Here is a 24,449-nt window from a genome sequence, read left to right on the forward strand (position 1 = left end):
GCCCCGGGGGCGGGCGTCTTCGGTTCTTCATGGCGGGATCCTCTGCACTGATGGTAAACCCCAGCGCTCACTGGGGTTATAGAGAGGGGGCCTTCTGTATTGAGGATGAGCAGGGAGCCCCCCAGGATGGATCAAGAGATGCCCATGGTCAGCAGGGCTGCTCCAGCCCCTAGTTCAGGGCCGTCATCTTAGGTGACCCCACAGAAAGCCATGTTGCTCTGCTTCTTGCAGAACGGTATGACTTTGGAGTAGGTCACTTGTCTCCCCTTCACCTCTGTTCCATTGTGAATCATGAAGGGTTTGCCTGATGTCAGTGGTCTTAAACGTTTATTTTGAAACAACATTGGGGCAGGACCCTTTCCTCCAATTGTATTATTTTTATGTATAATTTTATTTATTTTATTTATTTTTTGACTTCGTTGGGTCTTCATGGCTGCGCGCAGGCTTTCTCTAGTTGCAGCCAGCGGGGGTTACTCTTTGTTGTGGTGCGGGGGCTTCTCTTGTTGTGGAGCAGGGGCTCTAGGTGCACGGGCTTGGTAGTTGTGGCTCGTGGGCTCTAGAGCGCAGGCTCAGTAGTTGTGGCTTGTGGGCTCTAGAGCGCAGGCTCAGTAGTTGTGGTGCATGTGCTTAGCTGCTCCGTGGCATGTGGGATCTTCCAGAACCAGAGCTCGAACCTATATCCCCTGCATTGGCAGGCAGATTCTGAACCACTGCACCCACCAGGGAAGCCCCCTCCAACTGTATTTTATCTGAAGGACCCATAGCTGAAGCAGGTGAGGTTGGAGTTGCTCAGGTTGAAGTGAGGGTGGGGGATGGGGTGCTGCTTGAGCAGCCTCTGGGAACTCTGGATCAGATGTTCAGTAAAGCACCTGGGGGCTTCCCTGGTGGCAGCAGTGGTTAAGAATCCACCTGCCAGTGCCGAGGACACGGGTTCGAGCCCTGGTCCGGGAAGATTCCACATGCCCTCGAGCAACTAAGCCCATGCGCACAACTACTGAGCCTGTGCTCTAGAGCCCGCGAGCCACAACTACTGAAGCCCGCGTGCCACAACTACTGAAGCCCGCGCGCCTAGAGCCCATTTTCCACAGCAAGAGAAGCCACCGCAATGAGAAGCCCGCACAGTCTAACGAACAGTAGCCCCCGCTCGCTGCAACTAGAGAAAGCCTGCACGCAGCAATGAAGACCCGACGGAGCCAAATATAGATAAATAAATTTTTTTTAATTTGTTTTAAAAAAATATAAATAAAGCCCCTTGGACACTAAAGCATTCAGAAAGTCGATCATGGGGAATTCCCTGGCAGTCCAGTGGTTAGGACTTGGGGCTTTCACTGCCGTGGCCCCGGGTTCAATCCCTGGTTGGGGAACTGTGCAAGACTCGCTGCGCGGCCAAAAAAAAAAAAAAAGAAAATAGTCGATCATGATGCAGTGCTGATCCCTGAAGAGCTCCCAGAGAATGGTCCCCAGCAACACTGCTGTCGAGCCCAAGTTCGAGTACCCGGTGCTGAGGCCAAACAAACCGAAATACCGGAGTTTGGTGCAGAGGAAGGTTTATTGATAGAGAGGGTGGCAACCGAGAAGATGGAGAAGTACGTTTGTCTCAGATCCCTTTACTGGCTGGCCTGGGCGCAAGGCTTTTAGGGATAAAGGGGCGGGGTCTTGGGGTGCGTGACCAGCTCACGCTCAGTTCTCTGACTGGTGTGTGGTAAGGTAACAGGGTGAAGCTTTTCCTGACAACATCAACCACCTGGGGTCTACATGCTTGTGGTCAGCATGCAGTCACCTTCCTCCACCAGATGTGGGTCCTTGTTTCTGCAGAACAATTCAAAGGTATGTGTCAGATTTTTATGTATATCCCTTCAGGAGGAATTAGGACTCTGTTTCATAGCTGAACTATTGTTTCTTGACTGCTTTTCCTTTGTTTCTGTATTCCCTCTCTTCCTTAATTACTAACTGCTTGAATCTGCTCTTTGGAACTCAGGGAAGGCCTAGGAGACCACAGCTTGCTTCTACAAACAAGAAACGGGGCACAGGGAATTCCCTGGCAATCCAGTGGTTAGGACTCGGCACTTTCACTGCTGAGGGCCCAGGTTCAATCCCTGGTGGGGGAACTGAGGTCCCACAAGCCGCGTGGCACGGCCAAAAAAAAGAAAGAAAAAGAAACGGTGGGCATGGAGGGGCTTTTGTACCCAGGAGGGCCCACAGGGTCTTGCTCGATTTCAACAGCAGAGCATTCTCATTTTCTGCTGGAAATCGCCGTGCCAGCAGGGTGGGCCTTTCCAAAGCCATTTTGCTACTCTCAGTACATCCGGCTGGGCAGGGAGGAAAAGCCAGCCAACTAGAGTGAAGGCCAGTCAACTTCCCTCCCCTGCTGCAGAGACTACTGGAGCAGTCTGTGGCAGGGCATCTATAGGGACCCAGCCCCAGGGCCTGTGGCCTTTCACCTTGCTGGCTGGAGAAAGTCACTGCTGCCACTCCTTGTTTGCAGAACTCCCTGCGGCTTGGAGTTGCAAATAAACATCCTCTCACTTTGGGAGAGATGGGAAAGGGAGAGGGCAGAGTTTATCACTCATACATCAAATGTTTATTGAGCACTTACTATGTGGCATAAAGGATAGTTCTGCCCTTGGAATCGGGAGAAAAGTTGAAGAGGGCACTTAGCCATTAAACGGACATTTACTGCTTGCCAGACCCCAAGCTATGCATGTTTCGTTCATTCTTTAATGCTCACCGCAGCTCTGTGAGGGGTGCATTATCATCTCTTTTTATAGATGAGGAAACAGAATCAGTGAGATTATTGTGATAATCACTGAATGAGAAAGTGAACGTGAACCCCTTTTACAACCAATAATGCTTATGCAAATGCAAACTATTATTGTTATGTGAGGAGAGGAAGTAGGTGTCCTGAAAGCAGCCTCCTCTCCCTCTTCCTGGAAGATGAAAAACTCTTGGGAGCAAATAGCCATTCAGTGACTCTTGAGGGAGAGCGACTTCCTAGGTTTGCTCTCTTCACCTCTGGGGGCCCAGGGGCTTTAGGAGCCAGACGGAGGGAGGAAGGGGTGTTGAAGGGGAAGTGGGAGCAGGGAGGGAGAAAGAAAGGACTCTGGGGCGGGTCAAGGCCACTAGCTCCAAACTGGACTTTGGAGTGCCTGGTAGTATCAGGGATTTAGCAGGGAGGTGATTGTGCCAGAGGCAGGATGGGAAAGACCAGGATTGAATGAACTGGTTTCAGGAAGGCAGCCATCAGCCACAGAAGCCGTGAGAATCCCATGTTCCCCACAGGCCCCCTGCCAGACGGGCTACCTGAGATGCCTGACCTACCAAGTACAATGCCTCCTCCCTTCAGCTGAGGCCTTTTCCTTCCTGGCCTTTCCTGGGAAGGGAGGGAGAACAATCGAGCCTGACCATTTATAACTAGGTGTTTGCGCCCATAAGCCTGGGCTTCTAAACCAGATACCACATGTCCATCCAGCCCACAGAGTGGGCCAATCACGCAGCAGGCTGACTCCTCAGCGGCCTTCCATTCAATTCTGACTGTGCTGAGCCCCAAAGAAGCAGCCCATTGTCTTTTTCCCCAGGGTTTATGAGCCCAGCTTTGGTTTTCTCATCTCTCCCCTTTGATGATAATGAAATGTCAAGCCTCAATCCAAAACTCATATACGTCAGGAGAGAGAAAGTATGCCTAATCTGGACTCTGGGAACATAAGCAGTATAAATGTAGAGGGAAATCTAAACTCCCTGACTGATTAGAAAAGAAAGGGAATGTCCTGGAAGTGGCAGCATGGCCACAGCGCCCGGCAAAGGCTTGAACGAAACGTTTCATCTAATCCTGCTTGCATGGGTATTTGTTGAGGCAACCGTTTCCTCATCTAGAGCGCAGACCAGCCTCATCCTGCTCCCTGAACTTGAACCGTCACCAAATTCCACGGACAGCATCTGTGAACCAGCTTCTGTGCCGACTGTGTTGGCCTGGCCAAAGCAACCTTGGGCTTCAGTGAAGGTCACTCTCTGAATACACAGGTTTCAATGGATCTCACTCTTACTCCTGCAAAAATCCCACTCTCCGTCTACACATTGATGCAGCCTCCGGAGGGTATCTACATGTGTTTTGAACTAGTCCTTTCAGCTGTCATGTGGTATCCGCTGGGCAGGACCCCCTGATCTTTTAGGCGCCCCTAATCCAACACCACCACTGCCTCCCCCCACAGACTGGGCACCAGGATCGGAGTCCCCCGCTGGGCCCTTCTACTCTGCTAGAGTGTTCCCACAGCAGAGCTGCTGTCCCCCACGTTAGTATTTGGGTAAAATTGCTCTTCCGGTTTTTATAAGCCACTTCCATTCCCCTTATGACCCCAGTGTGAACCCCAGAGGCTGACTGAGAGATGCTACTCCAAACTCCGCATCCCTTCACCCCTACAACTCTGAGGCTTCACGTGGACCCAGCATGTCACACCCAACGCCTCTCCCTTAGGAGAGGTGCCTCCCAGGAGTCCACTCGGGCAATAGTCCCAGCACCCGTGGAGGGTCCTATGACCCTCCAAGCAGCCCCAGTGTGACTCAACCCTTGATTGCATGTGAAGCCACAGCTTAAACTAGAGTGAAACCCCAATTTGACCTGCAGCCTTGTGGAGCCTGGCCAGGCCTGCAGGATGGAGGGGCAAAGGGACTTAGGGCCCAAGGATGGGGAAGCAGATTCACTGGGGAGAACACATGATGCTGGTGCACAGCGGAAGCCAAGGATTAAGCACCTCGTACAGGGCTTCCCTGGTGGCGCAGTGGTTAAGAATCCGCCTGCCAATGCAGGGGACACAAGTTTGAGCCCTGGTCCGGGAAGATCCCAGATGCTGCAGAGCAACTAAGTCCGTGCGCCACAACTACTGAAGCCCACGTGCCTACAGCCCGTGCTCCATAACAAGAGAAGCCACCGCAATGAGAAGCCGGCGCACCACAACAAAGAGTAGCCCCCGCTCGCCACAACTAGAGAAAGCCCGCGCGCAGCAATGAAGACCCAACACAGCCAAAAATAAATAAATAAAATAAATAAAGCACCTCTTATGCCCTGGCCCCACGTGTGGAAACAGCTGTTCAAACTATAACAAAACCAGGTTGATTGTGTCAGTTACTGAAGGAAAGTCTGCATAAATAGAACTCAGAAAACAAGGATTATCTCTCAGGATTGCCCGATGGGCAAGGTAAATATTTAGTCCCAGCCCTGGACTGGTGCCTGCTAATTCTGTGCTTTACTGTCATCTTTCCGTTTATTCACTCACCCTGACATTTGTTGCCTGCCTCCCTCCCGCCCCCCGCCTCCACGTGGCCAACCCTGGCCTGGCACTTCCATCCTCCGACAGCTCGGACGGGATCCTCCAGTCTTCCCTTAGGGGGTCTTGGTGGAGAAGGAGGGGAGCAGGGATCGGGGAAGCTTTCACAAAGGAGTTAACTTTTAAGCCAGGTTTTGGCTGCTGTGTGGACCTCATGAGACAAGCCACAAGCAGGGGAAGGGCAGGGAGAGCAGTGAAGATCTAGGGAACAGCATGTGTCCCCAGCATCTCTGGCCAGACTGGTGGTTTCTAAATCCAAGCTTCCCTCTGAGGACTCCTTAGCAGCACTTTCAGGCCAGCAGCACTCAGTTCAAGCAGGGACTGTGGGGCTTGTAGATCGGGTGGCCACTCATTGGCTGGCAAGGGGCGAGATCCTTTACCTTGCTAAGCCTTGGTTTCCTTCCGAAAAGGGATGGTAAGAGGGTAGGCTTGAGTATCAGATGGTCTGGGTCCAAATCCTACTACTGCTCTCCTACTTGTCAGCTCTGGGTCCTCTGTCTCGTCTCTTCATCTGAAAGTGGAGGACATGCCCATCTCAGAAGCTCATTCTAAGGATTGAGATAGAGAGCATGTCAAATAGTTTCACCTGAGTAAACGTTAGCTGCTCTGATTATACCTTTATTTGTATAGAGTCAGGAGCAGCAATGCCTGCCCCAGGGTACTTCCAAGTGAGTATTGATTGAGAGCCCACCGTGTGCTCTGTACTGTTCGGACACTTGATGCCCTTGGGGTTGGCTTCCTGAGAAGCTGATGGCGTTGCGTGTGCAGGATGTTTATTAAGGAGTACCTCGAGGACCAGCACCTGTGGGAGGGAAGAGACGGAAGCAGGACTGGGGAGAGAAATGCAGCAGCCACGAGGGCCCAGTGCTAACCTCAACTGGCCCCACCGAGAGCTCTGATGCTGGAATGGCCCTTTGGGGTCACCCTAAATGGGGCCGGCCCTTTATCCCACTTTTTCCCCTGTTGGTCAGTCAACGGCTGCGGGTCTGCAGAGAGGAGTGTGACCTTGAGCAAAGAAGCCTCCCCTTCCTGGAGAGGCCAACGGCTGAAGAGGTCCGCATGCCACAGCACCCGGAGCTGGGACACACCATTCCTTGAAGGGGGCTCTGAGCCATGCATCACCATGCCCACCTCAAGCAGGAAACAAAACAGATGAAAATCCCCACTGTCCTGCAGCAGCTGTTCCAGTGGGAGTTTACGTTCTAAAGGTTGCTGTCAGGATGAGATGAGATAGTAGGTGTAAATTACCTTACAAACGGCCTTGCATAACAGTGCAGGAGTGCAAATAGTGAGAGCTAAAGGTCGTTAAACAGATGGGGAGATTACAAGGTGAAAGGAGTTAGAGGAAGAGCATCTGATTTGAACGGACCGGACTCAGTTGTCTGCTGGTGTCTCGATCCTTCTCTGCCTGCACCCCAGGCTGTGACGTGGACGGGCGTTTCAACCCCGTCGGGGTCCTGCACCTCTTGAGACTCTCCTCAGTTTGTAAATAAAATCCTGGCATCAGGCCCCTTCAGACCCCTCCTGGGACAGCCGCCAGGCGCTCCCTGGGGGCTCCCTTCCGCGAGAGGTGGCTGGGATGATGGGCGGGAGCCCGACTGCAGGAAGGGAGCCCCGGCACATCCAGCGCAGCGAGGGGGGCTCGGGCAGAGACCAGGAAAGGGAGATAAAGAGATGTCCTTGGCACCGGCCTCTCCCATTTCTTTGGAAAACAGTGGGGAGGAAATCCACTGGCAGAAGGGCCTGCTCCAGCTCCCTTCTGAGGCGGGCCCAGCTGCCCTCCCCATGGGGAGCCCGATACACCAGAATCTTCTATTCCGGGAGGGAAAACCAGTTGGCTAGCAGTTCCTGGGAGGTGTGGCCAGCCGGAGGGAGAAGGAGAAGGACCAGGAGGAGGAAGGGGTCGTGGTCTCAGCCTCTAGTCCCTTCTTTTGCCCACCCTTCTCTCTTTACCTCAGTTTCCCTGGCGTATGTGGGATGAGGGTAGGGCCATCAGATTCAGTAAATCCAAATACACGACCCTCAGTGCAATGTAAATCTCAGATAAACAACAGGTAATGTTTTAGTGTAAGTGTGCCCCATGCAACTTGGGAGGGATATATTTATACTAAAATTTACTTGTTTTTCTGTTTATTTGTTGTTTATACTGTCCGGCAACCCAGACCATGTGCTGGGGGAAGCCTGCAGCAAATGCAAATAGGAGAGGCCCGCTGGCAGACAGCAGGGACAGAGCCCATGCTGGAGAGAGGGATGGATCAGAGGGTGCGTGCGTGAGTTCGCGGCTCCTCGGGAAGAGGGAGGGGAGGGGCTGGAGGAAGGTGAACTAGGAGCCCAGTCAATCCCACAGCAGCAAAGCAAACTCCCACCCTGACCCCACCTAGCAAAGCAGGGACAGGAGAGCTGCAGGCAGCCTGGGCCTCCACTGGCCCCCTTGGCTCCTCCTGATGATGTCCTGAGGGACCCTAGGCAACGCTGGGCCGAGGTCGGGCTGGGAGGTCTGGCTCAGTGGACGTCTCTGTGCACGGGTGGGGTGGGGCGGAGGGCTCTGGGGACGCCCCTGCGTGTCTGAGCAGAGCGGCAGTCCCCGTGAGTGTGTTGGGGATGGGAGGGTCCCCCCTTGGGTAGGAGCAGCCCTGCTACCCAACCAAACATCAGCTGCTGACCCCAGAGGCGAACCAATGCATCGCTCCTCGGAATTCCAGCCTCTGCCCACCCTTCCCTATCTCCATCCCCAGAAGCAGCCAGTGTTTCCCCATCTGTAGGCCTTACCCATCCTTCAGTGCTCTCTCTCTAGTAAAAAGAATCATAATAGTAACTACAAATTATTGAATACATCCTCCTGGCCAGGCACCTTGTTTCATCTTTACAGCAACCCTATGAGGTAAATGCCGTCCCGGTCCCCATTTTACAGATGAGGAAACAGGCTCAGAATGGTGAATTAAATTACCAAAGTCACCTCACCAAGCTAGTCAGCAGGGGAAAGGGACTCAAACCCCAGGTCCGGGGCCCCTGTGCCCCCCTCACGGCCCATGTTTTGTAGGCCCTCCGGTTGGGAGTCCTGTGGGAAAGGCACAGATGGGCCTTTTTCTCCCTGAATCATCAGTCTCTGGCACAGAGGAAATAATAGTGTTTGTTGAAAGACTCGATCTTGTTGAAAGAAAAATCTTGTTCCATGTACCCACGTCCCTTCCCGGGCCCCTGTGCCTATCCCCACCCTCCCAGGCTTTGCAGCAGCAACACTCAGAATGTGAGTCCAGTCTCAGCTGGGACTAGGGCTCTGAGGAAGGAACTGGCTTGTGACTTGTCTGTCCTGTCACTCCCTCCAGAGGAAGCCCCTCCCTGGGCACAGGGGGGCCAGGAACATGTCCTTGGTCCCTAGAGGAGATAATGCCTTTGTCCCTATTCAGATAAACAAGCAGAGCCGCTAGAACTCGTGCAATGCAAGGTGCAGGAGCAGCGTCCCACCCACAGACACGGGCCTGGCCTTCCTGCCAAGGTCACCAGCAGGAGCCTGAGGACAGCTAGGCCCCGTTAGATAGAAGGGCCAGCCTTAGCCCATTTTGCAGGGGAATAAAGAGGCCCGTAGCAGGGAAGCCACATTTCCATCCCTGCAAGGTTACCAGCTTCCCTGCCTCTTCCCACCCCTAACCCACTCAGAAGCACGGAGCCTCAGGGCCCACCACGCCGGGGCAGCGTTCACAATGCGGTCTCCGTACAGGCAGCCCCTGGAGTTTTGTGACACAGCAGCCTTTACACTTACATGTGAGCCTGGGCACGTCCACCACCACCACGCTTGATTCTGGGCCCCTACAGACCCTACTACTCCCCCCACCCCCTGCTTCCCTTATCCCCCTCCCAACACTGTCAGATCAGAGCCACAGGAACCGGGGCCAGCAAGTGTGCACACTGAGAGCCAAGACGGGGAAGTTTATTTTCTAAGAATCATCTAAACACATGGAGAGTATTTTTAGCCCCTGGCTCCCTCCCAGGTGCCAAATCTAAACAGGGGGCCAGAGGGACAGCCCATCAGGGATACAGAGCAGCATGTGGAGACAGGGTGGGACAGCGTGCTGCAGACCCCACCCCGCCCCTGTTCCAGAGAGAAAGCTGGCCGTGCAGCCCAAGAGGCAGAGAAGTGACCCCGGGTTCTGACAGGTCCCGTAACCCCTCTCTGTGCCTCAGCATCCTCATCCGTGCGACGGGAGAAATACCCCCCTTATAGGATTGTCGTGTGGCCCACGGCGGCGCCTGCAGGCATTCAGTGAACGTGCATATGGTCTGTGCTAAGGGACCTAGACGTCAGGTGGTGGCCCAAACCTTCAGCCATGGAGCCTTCCCCAGCCCTGGTCGGCCGCGGTGAAGTGTGTGTGCACGCGCGTGTGCTCGTGTGTGTGCGTACGTTGTTGTACTCAATGCAGGGACTCGGGAGTGGGTGAAAGTAGGGCTGGGGGCTGCTGGTAGCCCCCATCGTCTCTGGCAGAGCTGTGTCAGGAGCCAGGCTGGCTGGGCACCAGGAGCTTAGAGCACCTTCTCCAGAGAAGGGGTCTGCGGAGGGTGGAGGGCGGGGGCTGGCAGGGGCAGGGGAGTGAAACTGCTCAGAATCGGAAGCTCTCAGGAGCACATGTGCGCAGCTCATTGGCCTCGGCCTCCAGGACGCAGGGGCCAGTTCCAGGGGCGGGGCTGCCCCCTCCTGGGGTGACTGGCCAGCAGTGACCTTGCTGTAAGTCGAGCGCTGACAGCACCTGCTCTGGCCTCCAGGTGCAGGGGCCTGGACAAGCTGTGCCCGTTCTGGCCCCCACTGGCCAGGTTTATTACTGCGGGGTCAGAGGGACGGTGGGGGGCAGGGTGGGGCCGGGGGGAGGGTCGTGTGCCTGCAGCGGGGGGTTGGAGAGGCCCAGGCTCCCCTACTCTCTAGAAAAGAGCTGGGACTTCCTGGTTCTGCTGCCACATTATTCACTGAACGTTGCCTTGAGGGTGTAGTTGGGGGGGAGGGGCAGTTCAGACTTGTGAGAGCCCTGAGCCTGAAAGGGGGAGGGGAGGAGGAGGGCGCAGCTTGGATCCTAGATCCCCCCAGCCTGCCTGCGTGGGAACCAAAGAGAACAGGTTTGTGTCCACACACCCCCTGCTGACACAAGCTGCCTGCTGTTGCCATAGTGACAGTAATACCAACCCCCCCCCCCCAAGGCTGGCTGTGTGGTCAGCAGTGAAGGGAGGGGGTGCTTATTCTTGGTCACGAAGGAGGAAAGGGAGAGGGAGGCTGCAGTGGAGGAGGAGCAGCCCTCGTCCCTCAGCCCAGCTGGGGGTGGTCAGGGACCTGAGGGTATCTGAGTGGGAGAAGGCTTAGAGGTCACCTCCAACCAGCTCCCCTCCAGAGACCAACGGCAAGCCAGGGCTTCCAGCGTCGGGTAATGGAATCCCATGTGTGCTGGCCTAGCTCTGCGTCTTCCTGTGGGAATCCATCTCATCACCTCCAGACGGGAAGCCTGTTACAGAGAGGTTGTCCCCGCACCAGCTGACCTGGCCCCAGGGCCCCTCGCCACCCAGCAAGGCCCATTCTTGGCCTCTTCCCCTCTTCTCACGCTCCTCCAAAATCCATTCTTTTTTTTTTTTTTTATAAATTTATTTATTTTATTTATTTATTTTTGGCTGCGTTGGGTCCTTGCTGTGCACCGGCTTTCTCTAGTTGCGGCGAGCGGGGGCTACTCTTGGTTGCGGTGCGCGGGCTTCTCATTGCAGTGGCTTCTCTTGTTGCGGAGCACGGGCTCTAGGTGTGTGGGCTTCAGTAGTTGCGGCACGTGGGCTTCAGTAGTTGTGGCAAGTGGGCTCTAGAGCGCAGGCTCGGTAGTTGTAGCGCACGGGCCTAGTTGCTCCGTGGCACGTGGGATCTTCCCGGACCAGGGCTCGAACCCGTGTCCCCTGCATCAGCAGGCAGATTCTTAACCACTGCGCCACCAGGGGAGCCCCCAAAATCCATTCTTAAAATCCATCTCACGCTCCTCCAAAACTCCAGCCCTGCCCTGGATGACGAGGTACCAGAGCCTGAGGCCCCTCAACCCCTGGCCCCCAGGGCCCAGCCTGGCCTGGGACCCAGCTGTGGGGCCCTTATTTCTTTCTCCCTGTTTTCTGGACCCTCCTCTCTGCACCTGCTGCCTCCTAGTCTCACTTCCTTCTTGGGCCCCAGAAAGGAAAAAGCCATTAGAGACACGATCTTGGGGCGGTGGGAGGGGTGCCTTCATTGACAGCTCCTAAGTTCAAGGGCCAAAGACCCTTGGATTCACCTGTGACCCAGTAGCTCCTGGATGAGGCATCAGGCTCCTAACTGCTCCCCTACTCCTCACCCCTGCAGCCCCTGCACCACAGCCCCCGCTCCCCTCTCCCCCTTCCCCCTCCCCACCCTCCTCTCTCGCCCACTGTCTCTCTCCCCCTCCCTCCCTCCCTCTCCTCCACGCATGAACACTTGCTGGCCTCCAGGTGGCCTCCCCCCACTGCCTCCTGCAAGTCTTCTGATGGATGCCCCTTCCCACTGATTGACCACAGCCGTCTGATACGGTGTACAATGTGTCTCTTTATTTATAGTGTCTCCTGCTAGACTGCGAACTCCAGGAGGACAGGCATTTTGTCTGTCTCATGCCCCGCCATAGCCCCAGTGCCTAGAACATAGATGCTCAAGAAACACTGGGGCAAATAAATGAACCCCACCACCCACCCCGCCTAGGCTGTGCCCACACAGGACCCGCACTCTCCACCCCTAGTACAGGGCGGAAGGTGCTGGCTGGCTCTCAGCTGGCTCTGCCGTGGCCTCACTATGTGGCCTCCACCCAGCCTCCTTTCCTTGCTGGGCCTCAGCTTCCCCCATTATATAATGAAAGGCTGGATTGGAACTTCTCCAGCTGTGGCTGTGTTGGAGCTCTGAGGTCCCTTCGGCATCTCTCCAAATGGGGCGTCAACGGGGAATTCACAAAGGTGGGAGGGGTGCCTGCTCAGAAGAAATCTCCAGGCCCTAAGGCCCCTACCCTGGCACGCGGGGGTGGGTTGAGGGGAACAGGGCAGCAGTAGTCGTGGGAACTAAAAACAGACGTGAGAGAGGTTTCTCCAAAAACATGTCCATATTTTAATCATCACCAAAGTCCAACCCGGGAAGCCTGAGGAACAGAGGCTCAAGCCCTCTTAAGGGCTGAGACCAGAGGTCAAGCGTGCAAACATGAGTCGTCATCGGAGGAAGCCTGCTGTCAGGCAGGTGAGCGCGAGGGTCAGCAGGGTGGGCAGTGGCAAGGGCAGCAGCCGTCCCGGGGCCTGGGACCTGAAAACCTGGCGCGGCCCCCGGGGCTGCAGGGGCCTGACATTGTCTGTCATTTGCAGCTTCTTCTCGTTGTCATAATACAGCTTCTGAGAGAATGCCAGGATCTGTGGAAGGCACAGGGCTCAGCAGGGAGGGATGAAGCTGGTGGAGCTGCACTCCTCACTGTGTGACCTCAGGCCAGTCGTCTGGCCTCTCTGAGCCCTCTCTGGTTCTTGTGCAGAGGAAAAGCGTCAGGGATGTAAAGTGCTTTGCATCCATGGGGGCTCAGCTCCCATGAGTTTCCTAAGCAGAGGGGACTCACAGCTCTGGGCTTTGAGGGCCTGTGATTGCTATTACTGTCATCACCGTTACCAGAGAACAGTGGTTCTCAAGCTTGAGCTTGCATTAGCCTCACCTGGGGGCTTGGTGAGCCCCAGACTGCTCTGGGGCCTCCCGCTAAGGGACAGTTTCCAGGAGCTGAGCCAGGGCCCCATGTACCTGGTCCTCGTGGAGCTGAATGGGCTCCCGGAACACAGTCCAGACCACCTTCTCATCGCAGCCTGGTGTGGTGAGCGAGCCCAGGTAGCGGAAGTAGTGCCTCAGTTTCTCCTTCTTGGGGAGCAGGTCGAAGAGGCTGATGTCTTTCAGCGTGGTGTTCATATCTGGGGAGACTCGCACGCCTCACTCTGAGAGTACAGGCTCCTCCACCATCCAGACCGTCTTTTGTAGGAAGATGTCTTCTCCCCTCCCCCAGCCCCCCTCCCCCGCCTCCCCTCACCATCCTGACTCACTGGGACTGGGGATGTCAGACAGCGCCTGCACCAGGGGCTGGAAGTTAACATTCTTGGATCCGGCCTGGAACAGGAGGGAAAGGGGCTTGAGAGAGGCTTGTGGGGAGCCGGTGGTGACCCAGTCTGGGGTGGGGCGGGCACGCAGCTTCTGGGACTGAGGCCCTCAAAGGCCCTGGGTTCCCCACATGGGGATGTACAAGTCACTGAGAAACAGAGGGGAAGTCGGGGCTTCTCCAGCCCCCTCCTGCCTTGCTGGGATCCCAGGTCTCTGGATCCTAAGAAGCAGCCCCTCAAACCCTGAGGGATGGCAGCCCCACCTCCACCATGAAGGCCAGCACTGCGATCTCATCTTTGGGGTCCTGGTTCTTGTTCGTGTTCCTCGATGTCCCCTTTTCTTTCTCATGTACCATGTGTATCTGGTAAGGGGTGAGAGGGATGGAGAGAGAACCCGTCAGGGTGCTGGACCCTCCTTCTTGCCCAAGGCAAGTATACCCAGAGCCCAGCCAAGGCATCCACCTGGGAAGAGGTCCCTCACCTCCATGGCAAAGCGATCCCCGTCGAAGCTATGCTCCGAGCCCCAATCCATCACCTTGGACCAGTGTAGGTGCAGCTGCTTGGCCCGGTACCGGGCGGTCAGTCCTCCTCCAGCAATCGAGGCCTCGTCCCCCAGCAACACCATCACTGGAGGGCACAGGAGGGGGCAGAGTCCTCGCACCCACCTCCCCCAGCCTCTCCCAGCCCCTCATCCCAGGTCCACCCAAGCAGGACCTTCTCTCCTACCTCGCACCCTTCACGGGCTACGGTCCTGGGCCTGAAGGGACAGGAACAGTGGTACAGCCTGGACCTTCCCCTGGCCCCCTCATTGGCCTCCCTGTCTGCCTCTCCCTCTGTACACCCCTCACTGCCCAAACATGCAACTCAGCCCGGTCCCGCCCCTGCTTCAACCCCCTCCACGCGGTGCCCCAATGTTCCCAGGGCCACGTCCAGACTCCTCAGCCCTGGGCGACCTGCCCCAGGCCCGGCTGGACTGACCCTGGGCTGGCTCTGGCCGCTCCGGGCTTCTCTCTGTCCTCCATGCACATGGGGCCACATGCAGCCCTTTGAACACCCCAAGCTGTTTCACGCCTCTGTGCCTTTGCACATGCTGTTCCCTCTTCCTAGAACCTGTCCCCTCCCCCACTACAGATTGCTCTGATACAGGATTGAAAATACTGATACAATGTTCCCTCCTTTCCAAAGTCCACCCTGTACAATGTGTCTCTTTATTTATAGTGTCTCCTGCTAGACTGTGAACTCCAGGAGGACAAGCATTTTGTCTGTCTCATTCCCTGCCATAGCCCCAGTGCCTAGAACATAGATGCTCAAGAAACACTGGGGCAAATAAATGAACCCCACCACCCACCCCACCTAGGCTGTGCCCACACAGGACCCACACTCTCCCCCGCCCAGGGCTTTTCAGCCTCTCCTCAGCAGAAGTGGACCCCCCGGTGTGCCCTCCCAGGAGGAGCCCGACCCTCCAGTCCTTGGGGAACTTGGGTCCCAGGATCCCGCGCCCCTGCTGTCCGGGGCCTGCATCCAGCCCATCTGAGACCTACCTGAGTGGCCATTGTTTTGCACGGCCCACTTTTGCTTCTTGTCGTAGCCGGAGAAGGAGAAGGGTCCCAGGTTTGGGTCCAGCAGTGTCTTGGCAGTGACGATGTTGATGGGAGACTGGCGGTCATTCTGGCAGCTATCGCCCCACTGGTCCGGCCCTGAGCAGGGAGGGAGGGTGGGCCGGGAGTCAGGGGCGCCTGGCACCGAGGTGTGGCGTCCTCCACCCGACTCGGGTCAGGCCCGGCTCAAGGCAGCAAGGTCTTTGGATGGCTGGCAGGCTGTGCTGGGGGGACGCCCGGCACAGAACTCCGCCCTCACCCTTCTCCCTCCTCAGACACACACTCACACTCACACAAGACCAGCAAGGCGTGGTGTTGGACAGGGTGGGACTAGGGTGTGAGCTCCGGGGTAGGGGACCACCTCAGATGCTGGGCTGGGAAAGGAAAGCTCCGTGATAACCTGCTTCCTAGGGGTTCCGAAGTTCAAAGCAGGTGGATGGGAGAGTGCATGGAAGCGGTGGCGTCCCCTGGAAGGGCCGCTTGTGAAAGGACCCCGTGACTTGACACTAAGCCTTATGTGAGCACTGGGAGGCAGGGAAGGAGCCCCAGGGGAGCCCAGCCCCCTGCACCCGGGACCTCCCACACCAGTGAGCGGGGCGGGGGTTGGGGAGCACTGCCCAGTCACCAAAACAGCAACGGTGGGAGGAAAGCAGATTGCAGGAGACCGGGCAGCGCTTGAAAAAGTACAAAGAACCGCCACCCAGGCCCACATGCAGGGGTGTCACTGGAACAGAATCAACTCTCCATTTTGTTATGAGAGGAGCAAACTGAATTTCTCCCTTTGATGCTGCTCCTGATTTATTTCAGAGGACCAGAGGGCTGACTCTCTTGGTGTCAGAGATGATGACAGGAGGTCCCAGTAAAAACTCAGGTCACTCTATGTTCCCTGTGCCCTGAGCACCGGGAGAGAGAGAGAGAGAGAGAGAGAGAGTGTGTGTGTGTGTGTGTGTGTGTGTGTGTGTGTGTGTGTGTGTGTGTGTGTTAGGAGCTGATATCTGACTGGGGCCACCATCACCTCATCCTTCCCACCTTCCCTGGGTCTCCATTTCAACCTGGAGGGTTCCTACCACAAGACTCGCTGCACTTACCCAAGCAGGTGTAGTTGGAGGGCTTGACTTGATTCTGGTAGCACCAGTGTGACCCTGGAACAGAGAGAGGAAGGATGTGAGGCCTGTGCAGAAACATGTCAGTGTATCTGTGTACACACATGTCTGTCTCTATGAGTGCCGGTGAACTGTGTGCACACAAGCAACTCTGTGTGTGTGTGTGTGTGTGTGTGTGTGTGTGTGTGTGTACACAGTGGGTCAGAGGCTGGGAATATCCCTGGAGTCAGAACCTGGCCTGGGATGGGATAGAGCATTCCTGGGGTGCCATCCTGGGGGACAGAGGGCCCAGGGGAAGGAGCCTTAAGAAGAAAATGTAGGGATGGAGAAGGAGGCGCTCAAAACCGCCAGGCTCCAGGTGTCCCTGACCCACAGCCAATCCGCTGGTCCTCTTGCCCAGGGCACTGTCCTCAGACAATGTAGACCAGACAGCCAGCAGCCCTCGAGGGGCCCTCCAAGGCGGGTCAGCTCTCCCCAGGGGCTAGCCTGGACACTACCTGTTGCTCATCGGCCTCCCCCTCCCTCCTTGCATCCCCGCCCTCAAACCTGGAAGGGAGGCTGGTGAGAGGGGAAGAGGAGGCCCCCCAGGACAATACCGCCACGTTCAGCTTGGCTGCTTTCCCAGAGTTGATGGGATGATGAGGGAGATTAGGCTAGTCCCTCCCTGGAACACACCCTCTTGTGCTATTAAGACCCATTCTTGCCTAAACTCTCACAGTCCTGCAGGGAGGAAGGCAGCTAGGTCTTTTCCCCTGTCCCTCCAACCTGCAGTCCTGGTGTTTGGGACCAGACAGACTTGCCTTCCAATCCCCCACTCTGCCTCCAGACAGGAGAACCAACATCTCTGAAAAGAAGGCTGCATCATGAACGTAGCTCACTAATGCAAGATGTTGACAACAGGGCAAACTGTGCACATGGGAACCCTCTCCTCTGTGCTCTCTGCTTGATGTTTCTGTAAACCTGAAACTGCTCTAAAATTAGTCTATTGATTTTTAAAAGAAAGTCTGTGCCAGCAGGGTGGACAAAGCATTTGATAAGAGCTGGAATTCTAGCTGGGCCACTTAGGAGCTGTGGGTTTAGGGACAAGTCACTTAATCTCTCTGAGCCTTAGTTTTGCTGTCTGTAAAATGGAACTAATACCATCCACCTCATAGGACTGTGGGGAGGATTAAATGAGAGATGGTAGAGAGTGTTCCAGGCAGTTGGAATTTAGTCAAGTCCCTGACGAGTCCTTCCCTTCTCCTTGGCTCCCTCCCTCCCTCCCCTCCTCAACCTCCTGTCAGGGCACAGATGGCCAAAGTCAAGGAGGGGTGGAGAGGAGAGAAATGAAGTGAGCTGGAAAGAACTCAGGGATGAGGAAATTCCTAAGAAAAGCAGAGCTTCCTGCTCAGCCTGAGCTAAGGCCTCTGAGCACATCCATCCCCACCCAAGCCCACCTCCTCTGGGGTCCCTGCAATGGGCATGGGGTGGAGAGGGGGGGGCAGGTTCTCAGTAGGGGGTGGGAGGAAGGCCAGGAGACTGAGCATCTATAGGAAATTGACCACCTCCGCACCCTGGGCCCTTCAGAGCCTCCTGGGGTTTCCCAGTCTCCCAGGTCTGGATCAAATGCTGTGCCTACTTTGCTGGCATAACCTCTTTCAGAGATGGACAGTCCCTGCAGTGTCTTCCCCTGGCCAGTCCACCCCCTGCCCGGGACAGGGCTCTGCTGACCCTGGGACTTGCTGCATCTGGGGAAGCCTGACGAGGGTCAACTCTGCAAAGGGCAGTGGCCACTTCCCATCCAGGCCCGTCTCTGCATGTTGGCAGAGCTCTGATGCCGGAGCCCATCACCCGGCCTCCAGTCCTGGCTCTGACTCTTGCTTATTCTCTGCAGGAGAGTTCATTAACTTTTCTGAGCCCACTTTCTTACTTGCTTCCTCAGGCAGAAGGAGCTGCCACTGATCTCCCAGAGTCAGTGTCTAAGGACACACTGGATGGGAGGTCATTTGCATCCGTGAAAGGCTTCCTGTTATGTTTCTCCTGGCTCTCCACCTCTCACAGGTCCTGAAGGCAGAAGGCGCCTCTGAGGTCGAGCTGGCCCCTCCTGGTGACTGACACCCAGGGGGAAGCTGTTTCAGGGGAAGCCTGGCTTGAGCCGGAATCCTCAGGAGCCAGCTCTGACGGGTGGAACCCCTGTCAGCCTCCCTGGAGCCCATCTGGTCCAGGCTGAGCTTTTCTTAGGAATTTGCTCTTCCCTGCTTCTGGCTACAGCTCCTAGGGTTGTCATGGTGACCTCTGATCCACTGTCTTAATCACAGAGACTTTTGACCTGCTTGGTTGAATGCTCTTGAAACTACCCTCTTTAGGAAGCAGGAGCCAGGAAAACATGATGTTGATGAGGCCAAGGCTGGGGGTCAGGTCTATATCCAAAGGCTGAAGGTAGGGGCTGGTTTTTAGGCAAGTGGTGGCAGGGTCACAAACCAGCTCAGGTTCCTGTACTGGTTCATAAGGGAGCGGCCCTTACAGATAATTACCAGCCAGTTCTCTCAGGCCACTTCCTAGAGGGCCTGGGAAGGAGAGGAGCTACCCACAGGTCTTGGCTCCAAGCTCAGGATGCTGCCTAGTCCGTCTGCCCTGACCAGAGATGGAGTGAGAGAACTAACGACCATCACCAGTCACCCAGCCGCTGTCCCCCACCCTTGACGTGCCCACCACCCCAGCCCCCTGCTTTAGAGCTGATTGAAGAAGTTCTCTCGGGTGGACCTTGCTCACCCCACCCTCCCACTCCAGGGGGAGGGAGGAATCCTGAAAACCAGCTCAGCGAAACCCGAAGATGTCCTGGGCAAAGTCTCAGCAGCTCCTGGCTGGGTCTGGGACTCTGAAGGGGCCTATGACCCTCTCCCCTCCTCTCTCCCTGGCAGCAGATGGTCTGAGGACGTCGATGTACAGCCTGGTCACTCTCCAGCCTCAGGTTCCCTAGGAGATGAAATGGGGGAGGAAGGCCGGACCCTCGGCAGCTCCCAGTCAGAAAGCCCCAGTGCTTAAGGGGAGCACAGCCTGTGAGAGGGGGCGGCTGAGAGAGATTCCTGGCTGGCAGGGCCCAGGCCATGTGGCTATGGAGTGCCTGCTATGTGCCACACAGGCACGGCACTAAGCACCTACGCCCACTATCTTATTTGAATCCTTAGAACAATACCTGAGTCAGATTACTCTCTGTTTTGTAAGCGAGGAAACTGACTTACCCAAGGAGGAAACTGACTTACCAAGGAGGGAAGTGACCCAAAGCCACACAGCTACAAAGCAGCCACATTAATTGCAAAACATTTCTCTTCTACAAGCCCAGCAGCTTAAGTAGGTTTCAAACCTCCAACCCTACATATAAAAATGTTCACATCCCGCCTTTTCTGTTTCCTCCTCTCCTAGGAAGAGGCCGGGAGTTGCTGCAGGATGCCCCTCATACCCCACCATGGGCCAGCTAAGGGTCTCCTTCTCTGCTGCTGAGGGCACACTCAGCCCGCACCCATGACTCCAAGAGAGGAGCATCTAGCTTTACAGAGGAGATTCGGCCAGGTGGACCCCAAGGACCATCCGAGGGGTAGCTGAGATGGGGACTGGCAGATGGGTACCTCCTTCCGAGGAGATGGCTCCCCGTGGGGTCGCAGAGAAGGTGCCAGATTGGATCCCTGTGCCCAGACGCTGGAGGCGCCTTCAACTCCTTATCAAATATTAACACCCCTCTCCTGCCACCTTCCACCTAGGCGAATAATTAAGAGCTCGGCCTCACCATTAATCTTTAAAGGAAAATCACCCCGGCCGGAAAGACCGGCTTGGCTCGGGTCTCCGGATGTCCCCCTCCAGGCTCCCTACACAGTTCTGGAGGTGAAGGATGCTGGCAGCGTCCGGGGACAAGGCACCCAGGGTGGGAAGCGGGGATGACCGGGCCCCACCGCACCCAATTTGTTGTCCTTGCCCCGGGCCGGGGGCAGCCACCAAGCACTGAGCCCCCGCGGGACGGACAGCGACCCACGCAGACGGAGGAACACCAGAAAGGGTGAGAAACGGAGGCGTGCGCCGCGGCGGCTCAGAGACGCATCCTTGCCCCGGACCCGCACGGCGCCCGGCCGAGGGCCGCGGGCCCCGCACACCGCAGTCGCGCACACGCTTTGCACCCGCTGCCCCGCGCCCGCCGCGCCCGGCCGCCCGCGCCTCTCCGCTCCCGCCGCCCGCGCCGCCCCATCGCCCCGGGCGCAGCCTCGGCGGGGTGCGCGGGGCCCGAGCGCCGAGGGGCCACGGAAGGGCCACCGAGGGGTCCCGGGGCCGAAGCCCTCGTTCACCTGCGCGGGCCCAGGGCCAGGCGGCGGCGAGGACCAGGAGCGCCGGTAGCAGCCGCATCCTGCGCAGGAGTGGCGACGCCGCCGAGCCGGGGACCGCGCGCTGAGGAGGCCGCCGGGCGGGCCGCGGTCCCGCCGACCCAGGTTTTATAGCGGAGCCGCGACGGGAGGGAGCCCCGACAGCAGGACGCGGGTAGCGGCTCCTCCCCCTGGCGGGTCCTCCCCTCACCTGTCCCTGATCTGAGAGCCTCCACCCCCCACTTGCGCGCCGCACCCACCCCCACCGCCTGGTCACCTTCCGACCGGTGCGCGAGGGCCCCTCACCCACCCCTGTCCTTCAGCGCAGAGGCGGCGTCCTCCTGCCTCGCTCCTCCCCCGTCCCACACCTGGTCTCTGGTTTGGGACCAGCGTAGCGACATCGCAAGGTACTCGATCCACACAAGGGTGGGGACCCCGGATTCCTGCCTTGGATCGTTTTGGCGCGGACCGCTGCGCAGCCCTCTCGCCTCGGAAGCAGCCCGGGGGGACCTTGGAATGGGCTGGGGCTGGAGGCTCGGGGAATGGAGATAGCGTCGGAGGGATGACGGAGTTGAGGGATGTGCGACGGTGTTTCTCGAATCCGGTGTCCCCAGAAAGAGAGCTTGCTTTTCTCTCTCAGGCAGTGACAGCTGATTCTCTGGGTCTTATCTCTTTTTCTGTTCCCTCCCAAGCTGCTCCAAACTTAATTTCTAAGCAACCCAGGTACTCCCGCGGTGGTCCAATGGCTAAGACTCTGTGCTCCCAATTCAGGGGGCCCGGGTTCGACCCCTGGTCAGGGAACTAGATCTCACATGCCGTAACTAAAGATCCCGTATGCCGCAACTAAGACGCCGTGCAGTCAAATAAATATTTGAATTTTATTTAAAAAAAAAAAGAAAAAAGCAACCCAAAGACTGTTCTTCTAACAGAGAGTGAGGACACCTATGAATTTCTGTGCGAGTGTGTATGTGATGGCCAGCGCTGGGGATGCTGAGGGGGCGGAACTGAGTAATGGATTGCAAAGAGTCTCAGTGAGAGAGGAACTAACGGGGTCAGAGGAGAGGGGCTGGTCCTGTTGAGCCCACCCCCCTCCCACCCCCAGACTCCAGAGATAAGATGGAAAGAGAAGAGACTGGGGTCTGAATGGACCTCTCCTTTTCTCATCTGCCAGAATCTTCAGAGGAGTTCAGGGAAAGGAAACTTTCCTGGGAGGAGGCCCTAGCATTTAGGGAAATGGGGCGGGGGGCCTCCACGAGAGGAAGCTGCCTCTTGTCTCAGGAGGGACGCCCCCTCTCCTGGACTTGGCTCCCCTGCTACAATGCCTCTATAGACTTCTCCATGGCTCTAGGTACTGTGTGTCCCACATGGGGTGGGGACTTCCGTGGCAGTTTGAGAAGCTCACTCAGACTTGAGTGGGGAAGATGGACTTGGGTGGGCCTGGGCCCCCTCCTTCAACAGGAAGCCCCAGTTTTCTGGTCTAGTCACTTCCCCATCCTCTGCCAACCTCTCAGCGCCCACGGGGCTTTGAACTTAGGCAAGAGACCTCTGAGGAGGGATTGCCTCCTCCAGAACTCTCTGGGCAAAGGGGCTTCCTCCAAGGTTAGAGTCCTAGCTGACTGCCCCCCCCCCACCTTCTGGCCCAGGGTCACACAGCCTCAAGGAGCAGCTTTGATCTTCCAGAGAGGAGGGGGGTGGTATCCACATCAGGCTTAGAGTCCTATTGTCTGCGCTGCTTTAGAATTTCATCACCAGCCTGGGACTTGGACAGTCAGGGGAGGGATTCCACACCCCGGGATCTTTTCTGGGGGAGTGAATTTGTGTTCACAAGGCTGTAAAAATATATCTTTTAGGACTGGGGAATGGAGTGGGGAGGAAGCCCACTCCTGGGAATGAAGTCTACTTCAGGGGTCCCTGTAACCCCAAGCCAGCCCCCCTTACAGGCAGGAGAGAGACTTAGAAACCTTTGGTGGGGTTAAGGGGCTATTGACTGGTGACCTTAGAGTCACTTCAAAGTCCCTTTGGGAAGAGGAAGAGGAAGAGGAAGCTGATTTCTAAGTAATCCTCTCCCTTCCCATCAGCGCACCCCCTACTATGTTTTGGGCCAATGAGCTGGGGGAGGAGAACCACGCCCCTGTGTGGTGTTCCTGCCGAGGCATGGGGAGGGGGAGGAGGTTAAGAATGGGCCCTTCCTCAAGGATGCGTCTTAATCACGGGTACCACTGAGACCGCATATTTGCGATGCGGGAAGTCAAGGGGGGTGGCTCCTGCTCTATCCATCATCTCTGACTCCAAGGTTACACAAGGCAGGTTACTCTGCGTTACCAAGGTCACCCAGCCTTATCTCCCAGCCTGGACCCCTGTCCTGCCTGCCGTAAAGTTGTCACCTGTCACTATCTAGGTCACCCTGGGCCTAGTTTCCCTGGAGGGGACATGACCCCTCGTTACAACAGGGATCATTAGACCAGGGATGGGCCCTGCCATGTCTTGATGACTTATAGGGCCCATATAGCTGCCAGCCCAGGCCCAGCTGTCCCAGCCCTGCTACAGCCTCCTTCCTCTTACTCCGCACAGGGTCCCCGAGCATCATGCGTTCAAGTCCCTGCTCTTCCTTTGACTCAGGGATGACCTTGGGCAACTTTCTTACCCCTCTCTGATTGCAACTTCCCCATCTATAAAGTGGGGATGATAAACCTGCCCTGCTGACCTCTGCCAATAAACAGTTATTGGGCCAGAGCCTGCCCAGCCCAGACTTTCACAAACAGCCTCCTGGCGCCTTGGGTGTAGCCACTGGCCCATTGCGGATGCAGAAATGAATCACAATTCTCATCCTCTGGGGGTTTTCACGCCATGGCCCTGTCTGGAACAGGAGGGAGGCACTGGGGGAGCTACAGGTCTTTGAGGTCAGACAACCCTGGATCACTTCTGGCTCTACCCACTTGCTTTGTGACATCAGCCAAGCCTTGGTTTTCTTCATCTGTGAAATAAAAATCATACCCCTAACTTCCTCATATGTTTCTTTCTTTTCTTTTTGACATGGACCATTTTTAAAGTCTTCATTGAATTTATTACAATATTGCTTCTGTTTTATATTTTGGTTTTTTGGCTGCGAGGCACATGGGATCTTAGTTCCCCAACCAAGGATCGAACCCGCACCCCCTGCATTGGAAGGCAAAGTCTTAACCACTGGACCACCAGGGAAGTCCCCCTTATAGGTTTCTGATTCTTATAATTCATTGTGAGAACCCAAGTGACTAAAGCCTGAGGAGGGCTGACCAGGGGCCTGGGTACATTAGCATACTTCACCATGACCTCTATCTAAGTGGACGTCCTTTCACCTGGATTGAACATGACCCTAGGCAGGCATGGATGTGACATTGAGTGGAAGCGGACACTGAGCTAGGCCCAGGGAGGGGCCCTGGCACATCCAGGCTCCTCTTGGTCTCCCAAGGCCTAGGGAGGGGTGAGGAAGGCTGAGGGACAAGGAGAGAAGCCCCAACTGCAGGGACCCAAAAAAGGTGAGATTCGGATTCAGCCTCTCCTGGGACTCTGATGGGCATGGGGTGGAGACACAGGGGAGCAAGATGCTGCACTCCTGGTGTTCATAGGTCAGAGGAAGGCCTAGGACATATCCCTTAACAGGAGACTACCAGGTCTGTGATCGGGGGGTGAGGTGGGCAGATGGAGTGGAAGGCCAAAGCTTAGAATAGGTTTTGGAGCAACACTGCCCTGGATTCACATCCCCACCTCACACTCACCCTTCCCTCCTTCAAGCTCAGTGTCCTGATGGGGAAAATGGGGATGAAGACAGCGCCTCCCTCACATGTATGGTTAGGATTCAACTAGATAATGCTGGGTAAAGGGCCTGGTAGAGGTCCTGGCACTTAGCAAGCGCTCAATAAACCTCAGCTGTTAAGCATAACTGTTACGGGTAGGAATAGCAGATGCCCATGAGGTTACAGGAGCCCAGAGGACTGGCAC

General features: G+C 56.4%; 1 protein-coding gene across 3 annotated transcripts; it reads right to left on the reverse strand.

Annotated features, from left to right (window-relative positions):
- Positions 1–12,405: 12,405 nt before the first annotated feature.
- CA4 (carbonic anhydrase 4) lies at positions 12,406–21,320 on the reverse strand. Of its 3 annotated transcripts, none has more exons than XM_082372984.1 (8): positions 20,782–21,320; positions 16,129–16,182; positions 14,984–15,139; positions 13,924–14,069; positions 13,706–13,804; positions 13,389–13,452; positions 13,096–13,259; positions 12,406–12,722 (listed from the first exon to the last, which is right to left on the reverse strand). In XM_082372984.1, the coding sequence occupies exons 1-8, from the start codon at positions 20,870–20,872 to the stop codon at positions 12,528–12,530; spliced, it is 969 nt and encodes a 322-aa protein (XP_082229110.1). In that variant the 5' UTR covers positions 20,873–21,320; the 3' UTR covers positions 12,406–12,527. The 3 variants fall into 3 exon arrangements, with proteins under 3 accessions (XP_082229110.1, XP_082229111.1, XP_082229109.1); XM_082372985.1 differs by lacking the exon at positions 20,782–21,320 and adding an exon at positions 20,457–20,683; XM_082372983.1 differs by lacking the exon at positions 20,782–21,320 and adding an exon at positions 18,895–19,246.
- Positions 21,321–24,449: the final 3,129 nt, after the last annotated feature.

The sequence above is a fragment of the Balaenoptera borealis genome (assembly GCF_965194805.1).
Source record: "Balaenoptera borealis genome assembly, chromosome: 20".
NCBI lineage: Eukaryota > Metazoa > Chordata > Mammalia > Artiodactyla > Balaenopteridae > Balaenoptera > Balaenoptera borealis.